Here is a 19,190-nt window from a genome sequence, read left to right on the forward strand (position 1 = left end):
CCACTACTCGCACCCGCACACCCCGCGCCACCAAACGCGCCCCCAAACGCGCCTCCCATCCCCACTCCCCCACCCGCACACCCCCCCGCAGCGCCACAGCTCCCACACCCACCTCCACCACCACCGCAAACCGCGCCTCCACCAGAACACCCACCCCCACTCACCCCCGCCGCACCAACACAGCTGCCGGCAACGCACGCGCCGTGCGCGCCCGCCTGCGTCTCCGCAAAGCACGGATCCGCGACGTAGGCCGCGCCGGCAGCACCAGCGACGCCCACGCCCGCGACGCCGACGCCGACGAGCGCCGCCGGCGCCGCGTACGGCAGGTAGGGCCCGTCGAGCGTGCGGGGCCGGCCCCAGGCGTCGGACGTGAAGGGGTCGTCGCGGCGGGGGAGGGGGCGGCCGTCCTTGCGCGCGCGGCGCACGGCGTCGGCGTAGGCGCGGTCGAGCTGGGCGGCGCGGACGCGGGCTTTCGCTGTCGAGGCGGGGGTGCGGATGGCGGAGTGGGCGGAGATGTGGGGGGAGGCTTGGGGGTCGTCGGGCGTGGTTGCAGCTGAGGAGTGCAGCTCTGTGGTTGCGGTGTGCGAGCGCGTGCGGAACAGGCGCGAGAGCGGCGACGTGTGCGATTCCCGGATCGCTTCGCAGTACCAGCATGTGCATTCGGAGTAGGGCTGGCCAAAGGTTTTCTGGTACGCCTTCGAGGTCCATTCGAAGGCGGCGTCGAGGTCCGTCTCCTCGATCTTGTCGTCGTGGTCGATGAAGTTGCCGTGCGCGACCCGCGTCGAGTAGGTGTAGTAGCGCTGGGGCGAGGTCTGGTGCGTGTGCCAGGCGAGGTCGACGTCGAGGGTGGGGACGGCGAGTTTGCGGGGATAGGCGGCCATGAGGTCGAAAAAGCGCGAGTATTTCACTACCAAACGGTCCATGGTGGTGCGCAGGGCGGGCGAGTGCAGCCAGTCGATCTTGTGCATCTTCTCGATGAAGCTGCCCTGCCGGATCACGGCCCCGACGAGGTCCAGCCCAAACGGCGACGCGTTCTGCCAGTACCGGCTCATCATGCGCCGCACGGCGCGCCGCTCCGGGAACTTGACCGCCGTCGTCTGCCCCTGCTTGTACTGCTGCACCAGCTTCGCGTCGAACATGCCCTCCTCCAGCACCTTCTTGACCGTGTCCATGGTCACGGGCGGCTCAGCCGTGGCCTCGAGGAGCCTGCCGGCCAAGCCGCCCGCCTTGATCAGGCCGCTGGGGAAGTACGAGGGCGGGGGGATGGGGTTGCGCGGGTCGATGGTGGCGGGCACGGGCGGCGGCTTGCCCGTGTAGTCGATGATGGTGCCGGCGAGCGGCAAGTCCTCTGTCAGCAAGAGGCCGACGTCGCGGCGGAAGCGGGCGACGCGCAGAAGCTCGTGCGTGACTGTGCATTGGCACTGCGGACACTCGGCCGCAAAGTCCTTGTCGGCGTAGCCCGTGCCCGGCACGAAGTCGCCCCCAATGCCGTCCACGTACCCCGCCCCGCTGCTCCACGGCACCAGGAAGTACGTATCCTTGGGGCACACGGGACAGCGCACCTCCCTGTCGGGCGGGTCGAACAGGTTGTCCCACGCGAGCGTGGTGCCGCTCTCCCACGCCTGGCGCGCCTCGGGAGCAGCGACGTACTCGAAGGTGGTCGTGTCGATGGCCTTGTTGATGAGGTCCCACGGCAAGCCGGAAGCCCAGAAGTCGAGCCGGCCGACGCGGATGCAGTCCTCGAAGTAGCAGCGCGGGTTCAGCGTGTGCGCGTGCCACACCATCAGCACATCTACAGTACCACGCGTCAGCACCACAAGAGAGAGAGAGAGAGAGTAAAAACACCTACCAAGCGGAGGCAGCTCATCCGCGCGCCACACAAACGGCTTCGCCATCAACCCCGATTCATCATCAATGCCCGCGACACTAACCAGATCCTCGCCCCTAAAATTCCTTGCATTCTGCACGCCCGCCGCGCCCCTCGGCACGCGCGTCGCCCACCAAACCTCATAGCGATCAACAGCCCTGGCAACGTAAACCGCCCAGCGCTTCTCGCGCACGCGGTCGAGGGCCTCCTCCGCCGCCGCGCCCTTGACCACCCCCTCGTCCGCCGGCCCCGCCACGTCAAACAGCCCCGCCGTGCCCGCCATCTCGTGCCGCAGCTGCAGCAGCGCCTCTAGCAGCTTCAGGTGCACAATGCACTCGTCGGCGCTGGGCTTGACGCCGGCCCGCCCCGGCGCGAGGTCGAGCTGTGCCAGCCGCGCCGCCGCGTCGTCTTCGATGTGCTCCTGGTAGACCGGTGGCGGGACGTCGTAGGCGGGTGGTGAGGCCAGCGAACCGAATGGCGAGCCTGCCGGTGGCGAACCCATTGAGCTCCGTGACCCTCTCATCGACAACATCGACGGAGGCCTGCTGCCCTCGCCGCCCCAGCTCCGCCTCTTCTCCTTGTCCTTGCTCTTGCCAAACATAGCCGAAAGCGACTAGGCCAACTCCCAATCCGTAAAGCGTGCGTAGCGTGTAGTGCGTAGTGCGTGTGCGTGCGTACGTAGATGGTAGATAAATAGATAGGCAAGTAACTACGCACGTAAGCAAGTAAGCTTAACAGCAGCAGCCCACAGCGGAGGCGACGGCCCCGCCTTCTTATAAGCTTGTTTGCCTGCCGTAAGCCTGCCTGCCGTAAGGTTTAGGTACCTACCTAGCAGCTCGGGCCCAGGGGCATCAACCCAACCCACACAGGGAAGCCCACCCAAGGGAGCCCACACAAGGAAGCCCACCCGTCGCCCAGGGACCCAAGTTTGACCCAACGCAGCTCGTGTCGCCCCACCACCCACCACCCTAAGCCCTGACTAGGTATTTCGTTTGACTCGTTGTCGGTGACCCAAGGCCGCAAGGCCGCAAGCCACAGCCAAGGCGCAGGGCGCAAGGCGAGAGGCGCAAGGCAAGGCCGCACGCCGCAGGGCTTAGTTGGGCGCGCACCCGCAACCCGCGCGTCATCATCGCCTTTGCCATTAGGCAGCACCGTGGACCCTACCTACCCACCAGTACATACACACATACTCCCGTCGTACGCCATTGGTAATCTCTTCACACACACAACACACGCACATTGCACGTGGGGGCCAGCTCCGCAGCCGACGGCACAACTAGCGAGTTGGGGGCCGACGTCGCGGCGACAACCGACGTGGTTTGACGGCAGGTCCCACTCACCGCCCGAGCCGGTGCGGCTGTGCCGCGCACGGAGCTGGGGTTGCCGATTGACTCTTTGCGCTGCGCGCCGCAGCAGGGCTTGGTTGGTTTGGTTGGTTGGTTGGTTGGGCTTGTTGGTCGAGGCTTGTGGGTGCCGATGCGCTGACTGCTAATGTGGTTTCAAGGTTTTGTCATGCTGTTCCTGGCTCCCGTCGTCAAGGGTCCTGCGCTGTGCTGTCCTGCGCTGTGCTGTAGGTGGTGATGTCACGTCAGCAGCCGCATGGGTCATCGCTTGCTTGCTTATGTTGGCACCTATGTAGGTGCCTACCTATGGAGGTGCCTACCTATGGAGGTGTGGAGGGTTCGTGTCTTGTACACACCGTGTTAGTCCTTACCTAGTTGGCTATGGAAGTGCAGGAAGGCAAGGAATGGATGCCTGAAGAAAAGTTAGGTCAAGTTAGCCAAAAGTAAAAAGCAAAAGCAAAAGCAAAAGCCAGACAAAGCACAAAGCAAAGCACCAAAATAGCACGTACATACTGGACATACAAAGTGTAGGTCTATGAATCATTACTACCTAGTATTCATACCAGCGCCAATCTCATCTATATACGTTTGCATTCGCAAGTCTTTTTATACACCACATACCCCCTCCGCACACCCCCTTCCCATCACCACCAGCACACCCCTCGCGCAAACAAGCGCAAGCAAGCACAAGCAAAAAAGCCACAGCCAGTAGGTAGGCGCGGGATATCCAACAACCAACAGCTAACAACCGAAAAAGAAAAAAACCATCGAGCCAAGAGCTAAAGCTCGCAGCACTTCCCCCAAGTGGAGCGATCGGCTGCCGATCTCCGTGCTTGGGTGGGGATGAGCGCTGCCTAGCATCAAGTGCTAACAAGCCACCAACGCCAAGCTCCATACCGCCCGGGCCCCGCTTGCGCCTTGTGGAGCTGCTGCTGCAAAGCAAAGCAAAAAGCCCGAGGCCTGTCTGGTAGGACGGGAGGGGGAGAGGGGAGGATGTAGAATCATGTTCGTGAATAGGAAAAGAAGACGTCGTGAACAGCAAAAGAAGAAGCAGCGCGCGCAGTGCAAAGCCCGTAAGCTTCGCTTACTCGGTCTTCGGCTTCGACTTGCTCTTCTTCGGCACTCTCGCCCACCAGTAAACAAAGACGGCGACGACAATGTTGAAGAAGATGTACGCCCACATGATGCCAAAGTTGCGCCATGCCGTGTCGAAGCTAATGTCGACCTGGGACAAGAACGTGTTGGTCTCGGTCATCTGGCAGAACTGGCACTCGTCGCGCGCGTTTTCGTCGAGCAGCCTGCCGCCCGCCATCTGCATGTACGGCGCCAGGTAGTCGCCGCAGGTCTGGCCCTGGGGCGGCGGGAAGCGCAAGTATTCGTTGCTGGCGCATGTGGCGGGTGCGTTGGCCACGGCCGTCGACAGCATTGCCGACACGAGGTACGTGAATGGTGAGACGCGGTACATGAAGATCCAGAATCCGGGGAGCTGCTCCTTGGTTGCGAGAACACTGCAATGACTGTTAGTGGCTGAATCAGAAGGGGAAGAGGGAGAGGCGCGCGACTTACCCGCAGAAAATCAGCGTCAAACTAAACATCAAGTTGGCAATGTTACCACCGGTCTCGGCGTCCTTGATGCCAGCAATCATCATGTGAGAAAATGTCGACGTGAACAGCAGGAAAACCCAGATGAGCAGGAACATCAGGCCGCCGCGCTCCGTGACCGCATCCGTCTCCGCCGCGTTGCGGTACAACCCGATGGGGTAGTACCAGCAGAAGTAGAGAATGGCGGCCGCGAGCGTGTTCCACGGAAGCTCAACCACAATGTTGGACAGCATGAACGCCTTCCACGAGTATGTCTTGGACGGGCGCTCGCGCACTTCGTACAGCGCGCGTTGCACCACAAAGTTGGGCATGATCTGCTGCACCAAGTTTCCAAAGATGGTCATGAGCATGAAGACAGAGAACATCTGGTTCTGCAAGCCCTGCGTCGTGTTCTTCGCCTTGAAGAAAGAAAACCCAACGAAGAGAGCAGAGAAGAGGCACAGAGCAAGCTTGGAGTAGATGTAAGATGGCGTGCGCCAGTACTGCTGGAACACACGCAGGGTCGTCTCCCAGATCTGGACGGTCATGGGCGCGGCGAATTCGCGGTAAGAAGCCGGGTCGTCCGATGAGCTGGGCTGGCTCTTTTGAGGGAGCTCAGCTCTCATCTGGGCCAGCTCGGCCTTGACCGCCCTAAACTCATCAGAGTTGCGCCACGTCTCGGGCCAATCGATGTCCGAATGCGAACCGGGGGCGGCACCAATAACCTCAAGCATCCACTCGGCCGGGTTGGCTGCGGGCGGGCAAGGGTGTGCGCCGTTCCGCTCAAAGTAGTTGGTCAAGACCTTGGAGTTCTTGCCAATGTCGCCGAAGTAGACGGTGCGGCCGCCCCTGGCAAGGAACAGAAGACGATCGAAGCGTTGGAAGAGCATTGCAGACGGCTGGTGAATGGTGCAGAGAATAGCCTGGCCATTCTTGGCGAGCTTCTCCATCAGATCACAGATAGCCCAGGACGTTTGAGAGTCGAGACCGGAAGTAGGCTCGTCAAGGAACAAAAGCAGCTGAGGTTTGGCGGCCAGTTCGACACCGATCGTGAGACGTTTGCGCTGCTCAACGTTGAGACCCTCGCCAGGGACACCGACAACAGCGCCAGCGTAATCTTCCATTTCCAGGAGCTTGATGACTTCATCGACGTATTCCAGCTTTTCGGCCTTGGAGACGTGCGCAGGTTGACGCAGCAGGGCGCTAAAAGTCAAAGCCTCGCGGACGGTGGAAGTTTCGAGGTGCAGATCCTGTTGCTGGACGTAACCGGTCTTACGCTGGAAGGAATCGTCGCGTGGACGACCATCGACAAGGGCGTCACCAGTGATGACACCCATAGTGACACGAGTGGCGAGAACATCCAGAAGAGTAGTCTTACCAGCACCAGAGACACCCATGAGCGCAGTGAGGGTACCGGGCTTGACCCAGCCGTCGACGCAGTTCAAGATGCGGCGGTCCTCGGTCTTGATCTTGACGTCGTAGCACATGTCCTCCCAGTGGAAGATGGCCGTTTGCCTCTCAATGATTGCACTAGCATCCTTGTCGATGTTCTTCTCAGCGACCTGCGACTGGCCGCCGGCACTCTCCTCATCAACGGGGGAGGACTTGACGGAGGCAGGAGCATGGCCACGGCGGAAAAGGAGGACCTCACCCTTGGACTTCTTGGCCGAAATGAACTCGGTAGCAGCGAGGTAGGTGATCATGAAGAAGAGCCCAAAGGCGATGAGGATGCCGTAGTTCCTCCACTTGTGCGCGTGGTAGTATTCGTAGGACGAGTTAATGTACGCATCACCATTGATATAGGTTTGGCCAGGCTTTCCGCCCACCTGGGCGCAGACTGTGCTGTCCAGAGGTGCATTGGGGAGTGCAGGCACCATCTGGGAGCAAGTGTAATTGCGTTCATGGAATTCGTTGATCATGAGCGACTCGAAGCCGTAGGAGATCGGGTCAAGGTAGTTGATCCAACGAGACCAGCCGAGCATGTACTGCGTGGGAATGGTGAAGCCGGTGTAGATGACGAGAGCAAGGATCAGAATGGCAGCCGGAGCCAAGGCCTGCGACAGCGTGCGCGAGACGGATCCGATGGTACGGAACAGCATGGACATGACCAGGGTGAGGGTGAACGAAACCAGGACGAAGAAGAAAAAGGCACCCGGCTCACGCCTCAGGTTGGTCATGAAGTACAGAATCAGGTTGAAACAGATGGCGTTCACGATTTTGTAAGGCATGTCCGTAAGCATCTGATAAGGTTAGAAATGACTCTTTAGATCAGGGTTGGAATTGACTTACCGATGCGAAAGCTTCAGCAGATGGGTGGTACAGCGCATATCTGGAATGCTTCTCAACGATGGGACGTTGAGCAAAGAGAGTCAGGATTTCAAGGGCAGAACCGAAGGCGTTGAAGAGGACAGCGAAGAAGAGAAGAGCACCGCGCGAGAAAAAGCTGGCGGTTGTCATTTGGAGGTTGAAGAAGACCGAGCTCAGAATGAGAGCCATGATCATGTTTCCGATGAGCTGCGACAGGGTGAGACTGGGGTCGCCCTTCAGACGCTGGAAACCACGCCACAAACACAGCTTGACCTGTTGACCGTAGGACAGGGTGTAAGGGGAGGCCAGGCGCTGGTTCTTGGCCTGCTGCGCCTTGCGCGACTGCTTGAACTTCTCGAGGTACTCGCCGCCGATACTGTACTTGCGGTCGTACTCGTCAATCTTTTGCAGAAGCTGCTGACGATCAGGGCTCGCTTTCCAGCGGGCGGCAAATTCATCAGGAGTGCGGGGAACCTTGTTCTCGAAGCCAGGACGGACGACACGCTCACGAGCAGAAGTCATCGACGTCAAGAAATCAGCCGTCGTCTGACGGTCGGGGCACTCGAAGCCCATGTTGACAAAGTACTCCCTGGCCTCGGTGCTACGGCCAAAGTAAATCTGACGACCCTCGTACAGAACAGCGACCTTGTCGAAAACATCGTACGCTGCTTGGGGGGCCTGGTAAATGGCGACGCAGGCGGTGCATCCGTTCAGCTCGGTCTGCATGCGGAGGGTCTTGCAGAACTCGATGGCGTTGGCCGAGTCAAGACCACGAGTGCTGTTATCCCAGCACTGGAGAGGGGCATGCGAGAGGGTGGCTTCGGCAATGGAGACACGCTTCCGCTCACCACCAGACACACCACGGATGAAATCGTTACCCACGCGAGTGTTGATGGTGTGAGAGATGCCGTACATGGCCATCACGACGTCCCTCATGTGATTCGCATGAGTCCACTTGTCAACACCTCCGGGGGGTTCGCGGTGGGCGCGAGCACGGGCCGCAAAGGCAAGAGTGTCACCAACCGTCATGTTGGGGAAGTGGACATCGACCTCGGCGGTATAAATGGCCTCACCACGGAAATTCTTGTGCATATCCTTTGCTGAGATGCCTTGGTAGTTGATGTACGAGCCGGGCTCAATCTCGAAACCGTGCGTCTCGCCTGCAATTGACTTGAGAAGCGTGGTGCATCCAGAACCGGGAGGACCAAGGACAACCAACATCTCGCCAGCCTCGACGAGGCCCTCGAAATCGCGGAGGATGTCGATCCTGCGTTGTCCAATCTTGAACAAACTGCGGACAGTGCCAGGAATATCCAGCAGGACGTTGCCAACGCTCTTCTGGTGATCGGTGGCGTTGCCGAAACCGTAGACGTTCATGTTCTTGTAGGCAATACCGGCCGTCCTCTCAGGGTACTTCTCCGGGTCACGGGAGACGAGGTGGAGCATGGCCTTGGCCCAAGCGCGGGCGTTGAAGTTCTCGCCATTGGGGTCCAATGAAGAGTTGGGCTCGGCTTCGGTGAAAGGGTTCTTGCCAATGGCCGAGTATGTGGAGTGATTGGTGTACTGTCTGGCGAGCGAATGGACCTGATGTATGCGTTCCTGCTCCGAGCTGCTGTCTGAGCTGGATGATTTGTCGTCTTCGACGGCCTTTTCCTCGGGCTTGGAGCTAGATGTCTCGCCGCGGGCGGGAGAGTGGTCGCGCAGAGTCCTCTCGTCGCTCGGTTCGATGTGGTCGGGGCTCAATCCTTGGTTCACGTCTACGCCGGAGGTGTGTATGGTGTGGTCGGCATTGCCGAAGTTGCCCATGGCCGCGAACGACATTGTGGAGTGGGCTGGAGCCGTATTGTGCTCCGATTAGGTAGATTAGGTAGTATAAACAAAGACGTATTACTGCAAGAGTTAGGCCCAAAGAGGGCAGGGGGGAAAGAGGGAAGTGGCGCGAGGTGCTAAGGGTCGGAAGCAAGAGGCGAGGCGTACAGCGTATATAGGTATTCCTGTCAGCTCTCGGGAAAGGTGCCATAGTTGCCTCCGGCCCAAGCTTTGCAGCAGATTGACGTGCTGGCAGCGATCGAGGGCCCGCCAAGTAGGAGCCGGATCCGGATGGCGGAAATCGAGTCTTCCGGAAGAACGCCTTACCCATCTCGGTAAGTTGAGCGAGCGGACTCCTTGTTCTCGAAGCCCTGGCAGCATGCCGGCCCAATTAGCATCCCGCCGGTACGATATTACTAACTCCGCCCTACGCGTCCTTTGCCGCCTGGAGACAGAGTTCCCCGTGCGGGATCCCTACCATCCGCTCCCCGGCTGGACGCGAACAGAACATTCCATTGTCCTCTCCGTCGTACAAAGCACCCCAAGGCAGCCCAAGGGGTCCAAACTCCCACGCTCACGGCCCCACCCTCCCCTCATAGTTACTCATCCTGGCTCACCTCCCATGCTATACTGTTGGATGAGTATGCATTACATCCACCATCCAACACGAAACGCGTTTCCTTTTCGCTTCCTCCTAGCGTCACCGCTTTGCGCGCAAAACAAAATCCACAGCCGCACGCTCCAGGCCGTCCATCGCATCCATCTTATCGTGAACGCCTCCGCGGCGCCCGCGGGCGCCGCGAGCGCCCTGCCAGCGGTGTGCGGAAGCCCGGAATGGGGACGACGCGAGCGGATCGGCCGCGTCTGGTCGCAAGTACTTTCCACCGTGGTGTGGCGTTGGCCCCCCTGGGCGGCCTAAGCGTGAGTCATGCCACAAGCTGTCCAACGAGGGCATGGCACGCCGCCAAAACCCAGAGGTACGAGTACGAGTAGGTAGTCGTGGTGTGGCCTCTTCAATTGTGAACACCGAACACCGCGACGGAATGACGGACATCCCGTCGGCATCGCGCCGATACGCTGTTCCGCTCCCCCCGCGCCGTTGGTGCCCCTGGCGTGCATAAGATAGATAGCTCCCGTCGTCCGGCGCCCACCACGCCGCCGATGACGAGCACCTCGTGAACGTGTGTGCAACAAACTGGTCAGACGCTGGGCAGTAATGGCTGGCTTCTTGCTCTACTGCTTACATTTGCTTACCTCTACCGTTGCTTTTCGGCTTGCTCCGACTCACTATTTCGGGTGCTTCTAAGTTTGTCCGTGTCGTAGGATGCTGATATTATGTCTGCCAGCCACAGTCCTCGCAGGCTTCCATGGCGACGACGCCAACGGCACCACTAGAGACCACCGTTGCGTCTTGATAAGCACGCACACGCCGATCGGATGCCGGCTATTTATCTCCCGAAAACACTCTGACGCCGCCGCTTAGTCCCGAATTACTCATTACGTTGGTGCGCAATGTGGCGTTGACCCTTCTCACCAACTGGCGTGAAGGTCCCGTATGCCAGTACAGGGTGTAGGTGCATCGGATTGGAATTAGGTGTCTGTGCCTGGGCTTCTGAGTTGTAATTCGTTGCCTCCACAAGTACGAAAACCCGTGCTGTTTGCGGCATCGACATTTCTTGCTCCACAGCGGCCCCGTTCCAATCCGACGTCCCTACACCCTGTACGTGTCCAAGAGAGCCACCGCCATTCAAACAGATAAACCAAATGCACAGGCGTCCGACAATGAAATAAGAATGACCGACCGGTTTTGTCCACCGACTCCTTGTATCCAATGTTTGTGGCAACATCCCCCAAGCCGACAGGTACCTTCCCACAGAAAGTAATAGGCGTACGCTCATTTTGTAGGAAAACTCCTTTGCACAAGCCACCCGTATCTACGGCGCTCGACAATTATTATGATCAAGGTTGTTCCTCGGCTCAAAATGCCTCTCCAAAGAAACGGCTCGCAGCCACAACCTCCTGGTCCCCGTTTGCAAAGTCCCATCCGACGATAGTCGGGTCTTGAGAGCAACAGATAATCCTCCTGGCGTCGAACTGAAGCTTAAATACGCGAGAGTTGCTGCCCGTGCCCACAACTGGGACCTGGCCGTGGTGGTGGTGATGGTGGTGATGAGCGTGACCTGCGTGAGGTTGCCCAACACCGTGTCCGCCAGCCCCTGGAGCGGCGCCAGCATTGTGCACTTGAGCTTGGGTCTGCTGCTGTAGCAGCTGCGCTTGTTGTGTGAGCTGCTGCACGCCATGTTGCAACTGCATAAGGCTTTGTTGGGCCGCCTGTTGGGCCGCCTGTGCGGTGTTAGTTTGCGGTTGCGGCTGCTGGGCATGGTTCTGCGCTGCTTGTGCCGCAGCATTCATCATCTGCATCTGCTGTTGGATGTGGGCCTGAGTGGCTCTCAGGGGCCGTCTCCGACCGCCTGCGTTGGCAACCGCCTCGCTCTGCAGCAGACGCTTCGCGGCCACCCACTTCCCGTCTGGCGCCTTCTTCCAAATGATAATGCTCTCGTCATAGGATCCGCTAACAATCCTGCCCCACCGGCTGCCGCCACCCCCTGGAGGCAGCTTGGCGCCGTAGGCAAAGATTTCGCGCGGATCCCGGGAACCAGCGTTCCTTGCGCGTCGTTCCTCGCGCGAGAGCTCCGTGATTGCACCCCGCGCGCGAGCTTCAAAGTACTGCTGGTCGACGGCACGAGCCTCGGCCTCGAGGTCTTCTTCATCACCCGGCATGTCACCGAACTGCGCTTGCACGGTGCGTACGAGGTTTCCGTGGCCGCGGAGGCAAGCCACCTCGGCACCGGTGGCGCGGTCGAAGATCCGGACGGTTTCGTCGGAACTACCGGTCACAATACGCCGGCCATCAAACTGGACGCAAGCGATACCCTTTGTGTGTCCTGGTATCGTCTTGAGGCAGACGCCGGTATGGATGTCCCAGACTTTGACAGTGCGGTCGCCAGATGCAGAGACTACTTGGTCATCATAGGTTTGAATGGCGTTGACGGCGGCGCTGTGGCCTTCCAGCGTCATGAGCAGAGTGAACTCCTTGAGCGGCTTGTAGTTCAATTGTGCGTTCAGCTGCTGATTCTGCATTTCCTTCTCGACATCAATAATGTAGCTAGGGAAACGGGCTCCGCTTTTTGTCATCTTAGGGTACGCAGCATCAGTCGGAAGAAGCTGCCGGCGGTTCCATATCTTGATGGTCTTGTCCTTGGAACAAGTGATGAGGTAGTTGTCATCGAAGCGCAGGTTCAGTACAGATTCACCGTGAGCCTTCTCAATCTTCTTCAGCATCTGACCAGTCGAAAAGCGCCATACAATGACGTGACAGTCGCTTCCACCAGAGACCACCAAGTCGTGCTCAGGCCGCTCGTCGAACTGCAAACACAACACTGACGCATCGTGTCCTTGCAGCGGGGTGAGGACCAACCTCTGGGACTCCAAATCCCAGATACGAATGGTTTTGTCCCGGCTGCCACTGACCACATACTTGGCCGAGTGCTGGATGGTGTAGACGCACTCCTTGTGTCCTTCGTACGGGTGCGAGGGGTGCGGCAATTGGAAGTTTGTGTAGCGGCCCCCGGTCCAGTTCTCCTCGAGCCGTCTCTTTTGTTTATACAAGTACTGCCAATTGACCATGGGGTCGCCAAAAGAGGAGAGAAGTAGGGACGGCCTTATAGGAGGGAAAATCATGTCTGCCGGAGGGGGAGAGGCGATGGCGTCGTCAATGGCAAACTGCGGTCTGGATTCAAGCCGTCTCGCCAGGTCGTTGACTCTGGCTTCCGAGGGAGATTCCATCCCACTCGTGTAGGCAATATCTTGCATATCGTCGCTCTCTTGCGCAGGGCTCTCGTCTGTCTCGACGGGGCCATGCTGCTCCGCCCAAGCCTCGCCCTCCACGCGCGAAGCGACCGGCCCATCGCCAAACAACGGCCTTTCCTGGATACGCTTTTTAGCCGGCTTGCGTTCGAGATCAGCGTCGCCCCCTCGCGCACGCGTCTTGCGCTCCTTCATCGCAGATCGGTTCGCCTTTTCCGTTTCTTCAAAGGTCCTAATCTGCCTGATGTTGGCTGACCAGCCCTCGGCACCAAACATGACCTTCCATAGTTGGCTGTCCAACGCGCGGCCCCGCCATGCCTTGGACAGGGTTGAGGCTTTCAAGAGCGTCTCGGGCTCGAGATAGGAGAGGATCTGGAAGGTTGTCTCGGGGGGAAGGTGCATAACAGGGTCGAGGTGCAGCCGGGAGTTCAGTCGCTCGACGATCCCCGCTATGGACGCGGTGCGCAGCGACCGCAGGATTTCAAAAGCGAATTCTAGCGAAGATAAGTATCGAAGGCAGGGCACCGGGCTTTAAGGGGGCGCTACGGACCGGCTCTTTCAGCCTCGGGCAAGCCAAGGACCCAGTTAGGCAAGGCGACGGGAGCGATGTCCTGCTCCATCTTGTCGAGTTGAGGGGGCTCCGTCCGGACGGCGGCATCGACGTCGCTCTGGCTGCGCGTCTCTTCGGAATAGCCTTCGTCGAGCTTGAAAGGGGTGCCCATGGCGGAGTTCTGGTAGGGCGGGAGGTACTGCGTCTCCGCGACGAAGGCGTCGGTGTCGGGGTTTGTTTGGTCGGCCATGGTGGTCGAGGGTGGAGGGCATGCGACGGCAGGGCGCTCGGTGACCAGGGCGTCAGTGTCATGCGCGCTTGGAGATGGTGGCAATCCGTGGCAGCGTGGCATAAGCGCACTACTAGGAGGTGGTGATGAGCGTCGCGGCGGCAGTTGTTGCGGTCAAGCAGTGGAGTCCCTGCAGGACGTGGCGGGGCGGGAGGCACCCAGGTGCCAGGACAAGGTGTCGGTCGATGTGGCTCTTTTGGCGCGCGCACAGCGACAACGATGTCATGGGCGGTGTCGAGAGAAGCTCGGGGCGGCTGATCGCTGCCGGCGGGCAGCGCGAGAGAGGGTCAATGGGGGTGCATTGGGCTGGGCGCACGCTTACATAACGCCTTGGCCGTGGCCGCTTTGGGCTGCTGGGCGCAAAGGAAATGCGTCGGGTACAACGCCCTGGAGGCGCGCGGCGGCGGCGACATTAGACCTTGCGCCTGCGTGACTGGCTTGCCATTCGCCCCTCGACCAAGTACTCTCTCTCTCTACTCAGTCTTCATCGCCCTCTCCCTCTCCCATCTTCCTCCCCTCGACCATCCCTCGCGTCGTCGCATTCTCTCCAAGACAAGCCACTCCACCACTTCCCCGAGCGCTTCTTTCATCCGCGCGTGCTTGGACCACCCGCGCCCAAGGGGGTCCTAGAGAGGTGAAACATCGGCCCTCGCCCGTCCAGACAGCACCTCATCCCCTACCCTACCGCTTCGCCCCATCACCACGACCTCTCGTCCTCCTCCTCTGCCACTCTTTCGCATCGCGTCCCCACGCCTCCACTTCGCGCGCGCCCACGACCTCACCGCATCGCGCTCGACAAACTGGCGTGAACGGCGCGCTCGCGCTCCTCCCCGGCGAGGTTTCACACGGTCACCACCACCTCAGACCCCATTCCGACGACACGGTTATGATGGAGATTGGGGTTCATGGGCCTTTGTCTCGAACTCATACCGCTTCCATCTCGACTGCACATTCCCGCCTCCACAGCTCCGGAGGTCCCACCCCGCTCATGCCGAACTCGAACCACGCGAGCTTCTCGACCTTCTCGTCGAGGGCCTCGGATTCCTCCCAGGGAACCTCGGCCTCGACCCTCTTCCCCCAGCCGCCCATTCCTACCTCGACCCCCGTCAACGGAGGCCCCGTCGTCGGCGCCGAAAATGTAATCAACAAGCGTGGCGACAAAGAGCAGTCGCTCTTCATGATCTGTTTGAACCTGCGCCGCCGCCTGAAGAACGTGCCCGACTTTGAGCAGACGCTCCTGGAGGAAGAGGAATTCGCGGACGAAGACACCGACCCGGTCACACTGCTATGGAGGACATTCCGGAGGGGCTATCCCTTGATGACCATTTACAACGCGCTCGAACCCGAGGTTCGTTTGGAGGTGGACAAAAACAAGGTTTCAGAGAAGAAACGAGAGCAGGCTGCCACGTACAAGTTTTTGTCGGCGTGCATAAATCAACTCAAATTCCCCGCAGAAGACTGCTTCGTCATCAGCGACCTTTACGGTGACGACACGACCGGCTTCGTCAAGGTGAGTGTTCCGCCATACCCTAATGTTTTTTTTTTTAAAAAAAAAAAAAAAATAAAATAATAAAAAAAATAAAAAAAATACGGCTTCTAATGAGTCCCCGCAGGTCGCCAAGGTCGTGAATCGAGTCCTCGATATCCTAGTCCAACAAGGCATAATATCCAACGACACGGAGCAGGTCGACCCGTCTGCGCCAGCAACGGCCACTTCGACCAAGCGTACCCATCGCCAGCATGTCATCGACGAACTCGTCACCACGGAACGAACGTATGTTCAGCATCTCGAGCTTTTGCAGGCGTTCAAGAAGCTTGTGGAAGAGAAGGGTGTCATCACTGGTGATGCTGTCCACGGCATCTTCCTAAACTTGAACGCGCTTCTTGATTTCCAACGCCGATTTTTGATCCGTGTGGAGCAGACCAACGCACAGCCAGAGTCGGAGCAAAACTGGGGCAGGTTGTTCGTTCTGTACAAGGAGGCATTCAAGGTCTACGAGCCATACATTGCCAACCAAAAGAAATGCGAGGAGGTGGCCATGCAAGAGTTTGAAAGGCTGAAGGAGACCGGCGGTCCTCCTGAACTGAGGCAGATGGTCGAATCGCCAACTCATCTCACCTCCTTCCTCCTCAAGCCTTTCCAGCGTCTTGCGAAATATCCTTTGCTTCTGAAGGTACATTCCCCCAGCAGAATTCATCTCCACATATTCTGACCGAGAATCAGGAACTACGCGACAAGGGCGACTTGGACGACGCGAGAAAGGAGGACATTTCTACCGGTATCGAAGCAGCGTCGGCCGTCCTCAAGAGAACAAACGAAGCCATCGATCAGGAAGACCGTAAGGAAGCAGTGGAAGAACTCAAGGGCCGCGTTGAAGATTGGAAGGGCCACAAAGTAGAGGGCTTCGGCGATTTGCTCCTCTACGGCACCTTCACCGTTTTGAAGGGCGATGGATCAAGCCTGAAGGATCAAGAGCGAGAGGTAGGCAATCCCGGATCGCGCGTTAACCTCCAGTTCGACGAATTGCGCACATGCATAGCACTAAAGCCGAAAACCATGTTGAGCATTGCTAATCTAATTTTCGCAGTATAAAATTTACCTTTTCGAGATGATCTTGCTTTGCTGCAAGGAAATCAACCCCAACAAGCAGAAGAACAAACTTACGAACAAGCCCTTGTTTGATCGGAGGGGCAAGCCCAAGCTTCAACTTAAGGGCCGGATTTTTATGCAGAATGTCACCGACGCCATTTCCACCAGCAAGCCTGGTACGCTACCCGTTAAAGTTCGTTCTCGTCTTATGCGCTGACGTTTTGCTAGGATCTTATACTTGTCAGATTTTCTGGAAGGGCGATCCTGGGATTGAAAACTTTGTGGTCCGTTTTACCACGGAAGAGCTCATGAAGAAATGGGCAGCCCAGGTCGATGCGCAACGAAGAATCTTCAAGGATGCCCAGACACGATCCAGCACGAGTGCCAAACAGTCGACCACCTCTGCGACCGAATTCACCTACATCAGAGACAATCAGGCGCAGCTTGAGAACCCGTACGCCGAGCAAGAGGACGACGAGGAGATTGATCCAGCCGACCCTAACGGGTATCCGGCGGATTACAGCCTTAATCAAGATACCCCAACTATCCGCTCCCGCTCGGCGACCGGCGAAAGTGGCGTTAATCCGCTCGACTCATCGCGCTCGCCACCCCCGCGCTTGCCTTCCAATGCCATGCAAAACCCACCACTCTCGCTTCGGACACAACAACTCCAAGCGGGCGCTGTCTCGCCAGGCGGAGGGGTGCACATGGACTCGTACTTCTCGCCACAACTTGATTCACCCATGTCGACGCGCACAAGCTCTTCGTCTGGTATGTTTCCCTTTCCAAGACAACAAGCGCCTAACGGGTGGCATGGAGACGACTACCGCTTCACTGCCCCAGCAATGGGCCGCAATGGCTCCCGCGACGCATCCAGCGGGCCTCACGGCCGCAGCGGGCTTCAACGGCCATCTCTACCTCCGAACGCTGGTGCCGCTAGTATCAACTCGCAAATCCGGTTTCGTTCAGCTAGCAGCCCTGATATCCACAACCACCTTCTCACCGCATCGCAGCGCCGTATCCCAGGCGGCTCGGTGCCAGATGTGCCCCCCTTCCCCACTCACTATGCATATAATCCCGGCGTCAATCGAAGCCAGACAAACTCCCCCAATGTCCCCCCTACTTCGAACCCGCGATCCGGCACGCAGTCACCTACCATACAGAGGGAGAAGGCGGCGTTGCGGACACCCGGGTCCGAGATCAATTTGCACTTCGATGCTATGCCCTCGAGGACCGCGACGCCAGGTGGAGACAGGCCGGCCTCGCCGACGCTGGGCTCCGTGGCACCGTCGGATGTTGCGATCCCATCGCAGCTCAAGGTCAAGGTGCACTGTCCGTCGGCGGGCACGACGATGACGCTCGTAGTCAGCACCAACATCAGCTTCCAAAGCCTCAAAGACCGCATCGACGCCAAGCTGCAGCGCAGCACCAACATGAGCCTCAGCTCGGGGCAGGTCAAACTCAAGTACATTGATGACGACGATTACGTCAACATCATGTCGGACGAGGATGTGCAGATGGCCTTTGAGACATGGAAGGAGCAGCACTGCGACCAGCTGCTTTCCGGGCAGCTTGGCGAGATCGAGCTCTTCTGCCAGCGTTGAGTTGGAGTTGATTGGGCGCCGAGTCATCAGCGGCACGCGCTCTGCGCGTGATTAGCAATTTCCTGTCTCAGAGCATGTCGATCGCATTTTATGGGCTCTCCCTCATCTTCTGGCGTCCGGGTCCATGGTTTCTTTTTCTCCGGTGGAGGGTGGCTATATCAAATCATCATATCCACGGCGCATGCTGGCGAATCACGGTTGTTTTTCCTCTTCTCTTTCTTCTCGGGTTAACCTTCCGGGGCTTTTACTTCTTCCGAGCAACTTTTTGATCGCTCTTAATCGACCGGGTCATATAGGTCCTGTCTTGCGGTGTTCGGGCGGGGTTTCCTTCTTCGATGACTTCTGTAACATGGAGAGGAAAAACCGTTGCATGGACAAGGGTGGGGGGGGTGTCGGTCGTTTGGGCGTCGTCTTGTTCCGCGTTTGTCGGGGCTACAGCGCAAAATGATAGACGGCCCTTGTTTGTATCCCCGCATAGTCTCTTTTTGTCGTTGTTGTTTTTTGTGGGATTGTTTTTCTTTTTTTTCTTTGCTCTCTCGAACCTCGCTTCGAGTCCAATTCTGGCTTCTTCAACACGGTTCGCAACAGCTAGCTGTCGTCCTCTCCGAGAGAGCATCACACACGCACACGCAACATCCTCCTCAGTTACGCCGAGGCCTCGCTACCGCCCGCCACTTGCTTGCTCGTCGAACGCGTCGCCCGCATCCGGTTTGCGCTCTGAGACGACAAAGAGGGAAAGGGAGAGTAGGGTGATAGGCGGGAGACGACGACAAAGCCGGACATGGGTGGAGGCGCTCGCAACACGAAACGGCAGAGGGGCGTTGACTTCCTTCCCTTCCACGACCATCACCACCACCACCACCACCACCACCAAATATACCCAGGGATAGAGGAGCAAGAAAACCGGAGCGGGCGCGGAGACAGGGGCGCGCGCTGAGACAGTGGCTTATCACGCACGGAGCGCGTTGCGCGCGCTAGTTGTGTATGTGTGCGGGGAACGCTCACGGGCGAGCGGAGGACAGCAGAGAGCGAGCGGGAGAGGGGGATCGGCGGGGCTGACTGACTGGCTGGCTGGCATTTTTGTGTTTTTGCGGAGGGACGAGGCAGCGCAGCATGCGGGACTGGGGTGGTCGTGACGAAGTGATGATGATGATGATACAATTTCATGGCTGTACAAGCAAGCTCGTTGTTGCGTGTCGCTTCATTTTTTCTCTCTTTTCCCTTCGAGTCTTGGCTCGGCAGACGCTGCTCGTCTCGCTCGCCTGCTGCTCGCGGAGACTGTCGTTGTCGCCGTCGCCCTGCTGGCCCTTATGTCCTTTCTTTCCCAACATCATCATCTTCGCCTTTACCTCTCTCTCTCTCTCTCTCTCTCTCTCTCTCTCT

General features: G+C 58.7%; 5 protein-coding genes across 5 annotated transcripts in view; 2 read left to right on the forward strand and 3 right to left on the reverse strand.

The window, feature by feature from the left end:
* K452DRAFT_257279 (uncharacterized protein) lies at nt 1-2,646 on the reverse strand (the record flags this gene model as incomplete). The annotated part of the gene is made up of 2 exons (XM_033538431.1): nt 1,850-2,646; nt 1-1,792 (listed from the first exon to the last, which is right to left on the reverse strand). Coding segments are annotated over exons 1-2 (2,409 nt in total), but the record flags the coding sequence as incomplete, so codon positions are not given.
* Nucleotides 2,647-4,294: 1,648 nt separating this feature from the next.
* Nucleotides 4,295-8,919, reverse strand: K452DRAFT_312182 (uncharacterized protein; the record flags this gene model as incomplete). The annotated part of the gene is made up of 3 exons (XM_033543533.1): nt 4,295-4,718; nt 4,777-7,031; nt 7,081-8,919. The coding sequence occupies 3 exons, from the start codon at nt 8,917-8,919 to the stop codon at nt 4,295-4,297; spliced, it is 4,518 nt and encodes a 1,505-aa protein (XP_033393277.1).
* A 1,965-nt stretch (nt 8,920-10,884) lies between these two features.
* K452DRAFT_301765 (uncharacterized protein) lies at nt 10,885-13,574 on the reverse strand (the record flags this gene model as incomplete). Its single annotated transcript, XM_033542495.1, has 2 exons — nt 10,885-13,268; nt 13,325-13,574. 2 exons carry the CDS (start codon nt 13,572-13,574, stop codon nt 10,885-10,887), a joined length of 2,634 nt encoding a protein of 877 aa, XP_033393278.1.
* A 1,027-nt stretch (nt 13,575-14,601) lies between these two features.
* K452DRAFT_301766 (uncharacterized protein) lies at nt 14,602-17,807 on the forward strand (the record flags this gene model as incomplete). The annotated part of the gene is made up of 5 exons (XM_033542496.1): nt 14,602-15,123; nt 15,227-15,787; nt 15,838-16,095; nt 16,202-16,379; nt 16,432-17,807. 5 exons carry the CDS (start codon nt 14,602-14,604, stop codon nt 17,805-17,807), a joined length of 2,895 nt encoding a protein of 964 aa, XP_033393279.1.
* A 1,028-nt stretch (nt 17,808-18,835) lies between these two features.
* K452DRAFT_98732 (uncharacterized protein) overlaps nt 18,836-19,190 on the forward strand; it is a 1,164-nt gene continuing 809 nt past the window's right edge. Inside the window, exon 1 of the mRNA XM_033547404.1 lies at nt 18,836-19,189. Within this exon, the coding sequence (XP_033393280.1) occupies nt 18,973-19,189 (217 nt within the window). The 5' untranslated portion in view covers nt 18,836-18,972. The remainder of the gene's footprint in view (nt 19,190) is intronic.

This window comes from Aplosporella prunicola, assembly GCF_010093885.1.
Source record: "Aplosporella prunicola CBS 121167 unplaced genomic scaffold K452scaffold_28, whole genome shotgun sequence".
Taxonomy (NCBI): domain Eukaryota; kingdom Fungi; phylum Ascomycota; class Dothideomycetes; order Botryosphaeriales; family Aplosporellaceae; genus Aplosporella; species Aplosporella prunicola.